A 9312-nucleotide genomic window follows, 5' to 3' on the forward strand; every position below is an offset into this window, starting at 1 on the left:
CTGTGGGCAATGGCAAGATGAATGGGATGACCCAAACGTTCCCCAAAACATCCTAGAAGCCTACTTTCCTGGGAAGGAGAACTCCCTAATCTCTCCTCAATAGTACTGCCCCGTTGTCTTATCCATTGGACAGTAGACACCCCCTTAGCCATCCAAGACCTGCACATCATCTGCGATGTGTCAGAGCAGTCTTATGGCACAGTCGCCTACATGCACACTGAAGATGGTCAACAGGTGAATGTGTCCTTCCTAATGTCGAGGTCCTGTGTTGCGCCCTAAAAAACAACTATCTATCCCTCGACTTGAACTGTGTGCAGCCCTCATTGGAGCTCAACTGTTCAACCTCCTCCAAACAGAGCTCACCCTCAACATCAGACAGGCTACTTTATGGAGGGACTCTGCCACCGTCCTCTATTGGCTTCTCTCAGACTCATGCCGCTATAAGTTCTTTGTTGGAACCAGGGTGGCTGAAATCCAGGAACTCAACAAAAGCCAGGAATGGAGCTTTGTGGATTCCCAGAACAACCCAGCTGACGATCTGATTAGAGGGAAGCAGCTGTCTGATCTAAGTAAGCCTTGAAGGTGGAACCAAGGACCTGCCTTCCTCCTGCAATCCCCTGATCTGTGGCCAACTAACCCCACAATAGATCAGGCCGAAGATCCTGTAGAGCTATGTAAGCCTAGTTTCTGTGGTGCCATATTTCTTGGCCAAAATCCCTCCATCTCCCTACCCAGTTCACCACCTTTCAGGATCTCATTGACTCTACCGCTGCCTCCCATCATGGGGTGGCAGAGCCTCCTGCAACACCATCGGCAGCAACCTACCTCGATGCAGAGATTGCCATCCTAAGACAGACCCACAAACCCCTTCCACATTCCAGTCGTCTTCTTTCCCTTGCTCTGGAACTAGAATCAGTGTCAGGTCTCATTCGAGTAGGTGGAAGGTTATGACAAAGCAGTGACCTGCCCCCTGATGCCATACATCCAGTTGTCCTGGACCCAGCCTATCCAATCACAAAACTTATAATTAAAGATTGTGATGACCACCTACATCATTCTGGTCCCGAGAGGCTATTCGCTGAGCTGAGGAGGCGAATCTGGATCCTGAGGGGTATGAGGCTGTCAGGAAACATCAGCACAGGTGTGCTAAGTGCCAGCAGTCCCATGCCAAACCCCTTATTCCCCAAATGGCCGATCTTCCTCCTGTTCGCCCACACCTCTGCAAACCTCCCTTCTATACCACCAGGATAGATTGTTTTGGGCCCTACACTGTGAAAATTGGACAGTGGGTTGAGAAAAGGTGGGAATTATTTTCAAATGCCTGACAACTAGGTGTGTACATCTAGATCTACTCATTTCGCGTTTGATACTTGCGTTTCAGATCAATAAAATAATCCCCATTGTATAATTAAAGTGACTGGACTGGACTGTTCTTACCGACACCTCCACTGGTCTCAAGCCAGCCACCTACACATCCCTCTCAAACCTCCTTTTCAAGGCCCATTCCTTTATTTAGCCGATATGACAGACTTGAGCTGCACATGTTGCACTTTACTATATTTTCTTTTTTTTTCTTTTTTTTAAGTGATTTCAATCATATTTCATGCAGTTCAAAACCATTGTGGTGAACAGTGCTCAGCTGAAGAAAAATACGTTGTCCGAAATATTCGTACGATATGCATTTATTCGTATTCGTCCTCAAAAAAAATTGTATTCACATTGATTCAGATGACTCTTGTAGGCTATTTGATTCACATAGATTAGGATGACTCTTGTCTAGATCTAGATCTAGGATTACTCTTTGCTTCTGTCTGCCTTGCTACTGTTTGGGTCTGTAGCCTATTCTCTGTATATATTTATATAGTTTTGAATCTTTATTTACTATCATTCCTTTTTGTTAATATTGCTAAATATAGCTTACTCATCACCACACATTAACCTGACATCGCTAGCTTCAATCTAAATCGTTATCGCTAGCACAACACGCTAGTAATTCGCTAGCCTGTTAACGTGCCATCCGTGCCTGCCGTCTTTATTTATTTTTTCTCTTGCGCCTTTTACGAGTCCATCAAACAACTGTGGTCTAGGATCAGTCAACAAACATGGTGAGTCAGTCATCTTCTCCTCTTATTGTCACTTTCACTTCGTGTAACATGTATAGCATATCCTTCTCTGCCAGCACAGGTTTTACATGTGATAAATGCAGGGAGATAGTTAGGCTGACGGAGAAGATTTCAGAACTAGAGATACGCATCCAAACTTTAATCGAGGTTAATTGTAAGAGTGCAAGGGCTTTAGATACTGCTTTGGATGCGACTAGCTTAGTGAACTCTGTGCATTATTCGGTTCCGGCTGTAGAGCCCGTGCAGCAGGGGCTATTGGGTGATGGTGAGATGCTGTAGTCGCGGGACAAAACACCGCTCTTCCGATTACTATAACAAATAGATTCTCCCCACCCACTGTGAATCTTGTTGAATGTGCCCTAGTTATTGGCGATTCTATTACACGGAACGTGAAAATAGAGACACCAGCCACCATAGTCACATGTTTGCCGGGAGCCGCTCTGGCTCTGCCTGACATCAAAGTAAATTGTGAGAGTATCCTCCGAACATCTGTGTTTCAGTTAATCACGCTAACTGTTCCTTCTCTTTGAAATGGCATACTAAATATTTTTTTTCAGTTGTCTATAAAATCTGTTAATCATCTTTGAAATTATTAATGCCATTCACTGAAAGTTTAGTAAATAGAAAATTCCTTCCATCATTCCACAGGTTGCGTTACTGCAGGATCTGTCTTTGCATCAACCAGGTAGCCAGATGGAGACCCCAACATGCAGGTATCTTATACCCTCAGTGGAGACGGATGTGAATTTGATCATTGCCAATCATGGGAATTGTGCTGACCATCCTCTCTGGCCATAACTGGTAGGCTATACTCCTGGGGGGGAAATGAGCCATAGTTAAAATTGCAAAGCATCAGGATTTAAATAATTTTCATAAATCATTGGTCAGGAAATTAGCAACTATCCCGGGCATCAGCAGGCTATATATATTTTTGTACACATAATAATAAGACATGGAATGGAACAATAAGACAATCTTTGGTTTTGGTGCAGAGACTAGTTTTGCGGCAATCATACTCAATTAAAGCTAAAGTTAAAAAAATGCACAAAGTAAACAAGCATATATTTGTAGTATAGTGTGTTTTTATATGAATTGGAGAAACTTCAGTCAAACTATTTAATGAAGAGAAACAAAGTAGATAACTTACTCAGATTGAAATAGTTCTATGATCCTCATACTCATGTCAAGTTTGAAATACTTCTGACCCACTTTTCTAACCATTTAATAAGTTAACCTCTTACATATTAGCTGAATGTGAAGAACAAAACACATTTCTATTTACAGAACAACTGTATCTTAACAACTACAAATGTGTTTTTTTACATCTGGCTTTTAATGTGGTCAAGAGCAATCAGATTGTTATTCGATTACTTAAAGCTTTGATTCCAGGGGTGTGTGGATGTGATCTGCAATCAGGCACAAAATGCACTTGAAAGAATTTAAATCTGACCTTTATTCAGAACTGACATCATTTTAATACATTTGCTAAACAGTTTTCTTTTATATCATAGGTGAAATAGGACACATGCATTATTATTTAGGCCCTTGTCTTAGCATAATTATGTAAGTCACAAAATAATTCATGGTCAGACACAGAAATCAAACATGCACTACATGTAATTGCAGGAGTTTCTCCTGTTTGCTGTAGTTTATAACACATTTATGAAGTATTTTTTTATACATTTAAGAACTGATTATTGCTAACAATTATATTAGGAAAAGATCCTCTTAAAGTTTCAAATAAGCATGCAAAAACGATCTATTTTCTTGTCAAAAGCATAAATTCAGAACTCCATATTATACGGAAGAGTTTAGTTGCATTTAATGATTAGCTTTATGCATTTAATTATTAAGCTTTATAACTTTTTCTAACAGTCTAACATTTTCTTCAAAGGTGTTCTGACTTGAATTAAAATATTATTCAAAAAGAGAGACTTAAATCAAAGAATAAAAATGACTGCTTGTTCAGATGTATTTGTCCAAACTCTCAATAGCATCCTGTTTTTGGTGGTTTCTCCATTCACCCGGAATCTCACCATGACCCTGAAATTTTTTATTGTAGTGATTTTCCAGATCTTTCTGAAATCTGCAGACAAACCACTTCCAATATGACAGCTCAGTGAAGTCAGGGGTGATTTTCCATTCAGCATAAACCCCTCCTGCAGTTTCGTAATCTTTATATTGAATGGATTCTTTAGATTCATGAGATGGGTAAAAAGACCCAGTACTTGACACTAGAGTTGTGCAAAAACCTGCACAAAGATCTTCTGTTCCTCTATAATGCCACCCATTCAGTCCATCAATTCGATGGAAAGGAACATTGTGAGGTTGTTTATCGTGGTCTTCTGCTGTGTTGGTGCAAATGGCTTTACAGAACGGACACTGAACCCAACAGCACTTACAGAGGTGTTCATTTAGTATCTCATCGGGCCTGTCCTTATATTCCAGCTTTGATGGAAAAGATTTTGTACTGAATTTCTTGCCAATGCCAGATATTATAGAAGGAATTTCCTTCATTATTACCTCTTCTAGGAGTTTTACATCAACACCATCACGACTAACTCCTCTGAGGTCATTCTCAGAGAATTTCAGCACATCTGATAACTTCTGAGCGAAAGTCTTCAACCAGAGATCAGCATCTCCATGGTTTTCATCAACCTCTTCAGTTGCTCTCTTCGCTGCTTCTACGATCCGCTTCTCCTTCTGTCTTAAATCATCGCTCATCTTGGGCAGAACACTGGTGTCGAACTTAGCAGTGATGTACTGACTGACTTCCTCTCTGATGAAACTCTGGAAGTGCTCTTTGGGTTTATGAATGTAGGTTTTGTATGCCTCAAAATCCTCATTTTCTGCCAGTGTCTTCAGGATGTGTTTCTCCAGATTAGATCTGTTTCCATTCAGTGATTCACATTTTGCCCTCATTTCATCTGCCAAATCTCTGGCAGTTTTTTTGTAGACACTCTGCTCAATGGGTTCTTTAAGTTTGTTACAGATGATCTCCCCTATGATCGTAGCTGATGTTGCCCCGTGGCAGTATTTCTGGAAAATACTGTAATATTCTTCTCTTTTTCTTGTAAAATAGAGAACAGGATCATTGGCTTCCTTGAAAATGTGGTGCTGTTCCATGATTGTCGGTTTTACTGTGTGCAATATGGCAAGGACCAAATCACTGAAGAAGTGTTTCTTGAACACATATTTGTCTTTTTGTTGTTCCTCATATTCTGTAAATTTTTCTTTGATGAAACCACTGAGTTCTTGAATGTAACTTTTGTTGTAGCCCATCTTTGCAATGTTTTTTGACATGATGATTTTCTTTGCTTGCTCTTCAGTATCTAAAATTAAGGTTTTGATTTGAGCGTGATCCTCTTTAGATAGAGAGTACTTTAATCTCAATAGATTTGCAAAAGATTTTTGTATCTGTACATACTCTGAATAGTTTGACATCATGAAAATATTGCACTTTTTGTTTTTCACAGAGGGGTCTGCGAAACTTTCATTGGCGTCACCGAGGACCTCCATCATATCTTTTAAAATGTCAAGATCTGTGCCTTGAGGTGTGTCTTTCTTTATTTCATTTACACATTTTTCCCAAAATGAATTAAAATCTCTTTGCAGGAACTCATCATCATTTGCTTGGTCTTTGAGAGTTGAGGCAAGATCTTTGGCCTTCTCAAGGAGAGCGTTTTCATTTTGTGTCCTCTGAGCATCAATCTGTTTCTTTAGGACTCGCTGCTGTAGCACCTCATTCAATTTCGACTTTGTTTCCTTAACAATGTTTTCCTGTATGTGTGAGATTTTTATTTCGAAAGAGTTTTTCCACTGAATCAGAATATTGGCATCGCTGTCTCTCTCAAATAATCCTGACATAGATTTCTTCACTTCTGTACTTATTACATTTAGTTCCTCTTGAAGATCTCTTTCCTCAACCACATCAATTGCTTCATTTTCTATTTTGTTCTGTAATCTGTTTTCAATTTCCAGCATGGCCTTCCGAAGACTCCAGGTCCACTTACTGTATTCTGTCTCCAGTTTTCTGTATGTGGCAATCTCCAGAGCATTTTTGAAGCTGAACACAAAGCGTTCGTTCAGTAAAGCATCCCAGAGACTTTTGATATGGTTTTTGATGTGTGTCAGGTTCATGACATTTGATTTTGAAACACAAGAAAGAATAGTTTTCTTAAGGTCTTGAACATTTTCACAATATGAAGGGTTGGGTGGTGCCATTGGTGGGCTGCCCTCCCAGAGCTGAGCAAAATACTTCACATCCTTCTGTACATCAAATTGAATGACATCACTGAAATGTTCTGCATTACAGACTTCATCTTCTGCAGCGAGTTTGGTCATCCTATCCAGTGTCTCCTGCAGTCGTCTCCTTGCATCCATGGTATTTTTTTCAGCTGTGACGTCTGAAACGTTCTGATGCACAAACACACAGCTGGGGCTTAATCTGACCTCCTTCATCCTCAAGAAGGCCTGAACAACAATCTGAAGAATGTCCTGCATCTCTGTGGGGTTTTCTCCATAGATGTTGATCAATGTCAAATTTCCAAGGCCAATAACAAACGTGGCCAATTCATTGTCATGACCTCTTGTTGAACTTCCTGCCAGTTCTAGAGAACGAAGTCCCTCAGTATCAACAACCAGAATATAGTCAAAGTTCATCTGTGTTTTCATCTCATCTGAGACTTTGACCAGCTGCATGAAAGCTCCTCTGGTGCACCTGCCAGAACTGACGGCAAACTGCAGTCCAAACATGGCATTCAGCATGGTGGATTTCCCAGAGCTCTGAATCCCTAAAATGGACAGAACAAAGACTCTCTGGGCTCCCAGTTTCTGGATGAGTTCTTCTAGAACAGCAGTGACCCAGACCAGAGGAACATGGCCAGCATCTCCATCCATCAGCTCCAGTGGAAATCCAGAGATCATCATCTTTGCTGCAAGACCCGGGAGAGAATAATAGTCAATCTGCAGGTCTTTCTTGTTCTTCTTCACAGATGAACATGATTCATAAATCTGTCCAATTTCTCTGAGGATGTGCTCCAAACCAAAGGCCGCAGCTTGAAGTTTCTCAGATAGTTCCAGAAGTTCAGGCTTGAGTTTTTCAGATTCGTCAGGATTTTCTTTCAGTTTTAAGATGTTTGACCACTTTTCATCATACTCATGATGTAGTTTTGAAAGGTCAGTGGAGGTATATTCATCCAGGAGGATTCTGAGCCATTTGAGAAAAAACTTTGACTTATTTGGAGCACCTGTGTTCATTTGTTCCACGAATAAATGTATAAACTTACTTATTTCAGATTTATGCTGCTGTTCACGGACTTCCATCATCTCAGTTTTTTTTTTACCGATTTCCATATCTGTGACATCCCCTTGTGGTCGATTTAGTTCTTTATTCTTCTGACACCACTGATGCCACAGTTCGCCCTGACAGGGCAGAAATGATTCTTTAATTTTTGTCAGATCTTTCTCCTCTTCCAGTAGACTCACCATTTCTTGAGCTGCTTCTCTTCCTCTTCTGCAGTCATCAACATCTCTCTGATCTACTCTGATGTCTGAATGTGTGGCCAAATTTTCAAGTCTGAAAGTGGAAGGTGATTTTGAAGATGAGAATGAGAGGCTATCTGTAATAGCTTCTCTGAGATCTTTAGATATTTCTGCTTGACCTCTGTCTTTCAAACCAATTTTATATTTTCCAATCCCCACCTCGGTGTACGGTGAATCATCCTCGGGAAGAAGGCAAATCAGTGGCTTTGGGTCCTTGTAGAGTTTTTGGATTTTTTCTGCACTTTTGTCATTTCTTTTTAGTTGTGGTAAAACAACAACTTTGACTGAGGCCATTTTAGTCATTTTATGCATCTGTTTCTCATGGTCTCCTGCATCACCGTGTAGATTACAGAATGCAACGCGTTCAGTGAATTTATCATCATATGTCCCAGAGGGGCAGAACCAGGCGATCTCCACCACTCCATCCATCAGGACTCGGGTTCTGCTGCTGCCTGGGCAGTTCCTGTTGAAGAACGTGTCGTGTTTCTCATTGATCAGCTTGTTCATCAGCTCAGACTTGGATGAGGACACTGAGCCAAACCTGAAGAAAAACACCATTGGAGTTTCTGCCTTGTAGATCGGCTGGATTTGACTGATTTCTTTGTTGTTGTTTATTATTTTCCAGCTCTGGTTAATTTCTCTAAATGTCCACAAAGGGAACTCAATCTGATGAGTGAACAGATCAGGAACAAGCAGAGGCAGCGCGTACCGGCACTGGGACAGTTTAGTGACCATCATCTGCTTCAGGAAACCATCAGCACAATGAAACACGGCCATCTGAACATCCATTGGGTGAATGGGGTCTGTGTTGCTCTGTCTTATATTAGACGTTGATGTTTTTCCAAAAAGTGCACTAAACGCATCATTATTGTTTGCAGAATGTTGTTGGGCTTTTTTTTGTTTTTCTTTGTGTTGCTTCGTAGTATCTGTAACCGTGATACTTCTTGCTTTATAGTTCATCATCAGTAATTTTTGTAAAAACATATGAACCAGTTCCTCCTCAGTACAAGACCCATGGGACTGTAATGAATTTGCAGTTATCTCAAGAACATCTGAAGCTCTCAGTTTGTTTCTCTTGACTTCAAGTTTAAGTCTTTGAAAAAGTTCCTCCACTTCTTTTCCCACGTCTTTTCCTTGTGTTGTAAGGTCTTTGGCTGTTTTGGCCTGTAAAATAAGCATGACAATTTTTTACTCTTATGTCTCATTTTTGTATAGATATACCAGTACAAAGAGCTGCAAATTGAAAAGTTTTCTAACAACATATTTTCTGCAAACAGACTTGCATATCATAGTCAGATATGATCAAAAACTTGTATATTATTGTAAAACAACTACAAGCTTCAACTTCACATCAGGCTCATGTGTGTATATAAAACAGCTGTACATGAGAGGCAGCACTTTGCCTGCCTAAATAAACGAATGGATTCCCAAACCTGTTAAGTGTCTCCGGTTTCTTATATTTCTTTACACTTCACATACAGTAGCACTTACCCTATGTCTCTTTCTTTTGCCTTTTGTGGTTGTGCTGTCCATCTTCTCTTCAATAATTGTGGTTTTATCTTGTAAGAAAAAAAGAAAGAAAATATTCATTCTACAATAAAAAAACTCTGCATAGTGTTGGTTAATTTGTAACAAGATTTTAGCT

General features: G+C 40.2%; 1 protein-coding gene across 1 annotated transcript; it reads right to left on the reverse strand.

The window, feature by feature from the left end:
• Positions 1-3992: 3992 nt before the first annotated feature.
• On the reverse strand, positions 3993-8780 carry LOC308695345 (interferon-induced very large GTPase 1-like). The gene has a single exon (XM_081373463.1). It carries the CDS (start codon positions 8649-8651, stop codon positions 4089-4091), a length of 4563 nt encoding a protein of 1520 aa, XP_081229589.1. The 5' UTR covers positions 8652-8780; the 3' UTR covers positions 3993-4088.
• Between the last annotated feature and the right edge of the window lie 532 nt (positions 8781-9312).

The sequence above is a fragment of the Scardinius erythrophthalmus genome, assembly GCF_964197995.2.
Source record: "Scardinius erythrophthalmus genome assembly, chromosome: 9".
Lineage (NCBI taxonomy): Eukaryota > Metazoa > Chordata > Actinopteri > Cypriniformes > Leuciscidae > Scardinius > Scardinius erythrophthalmus.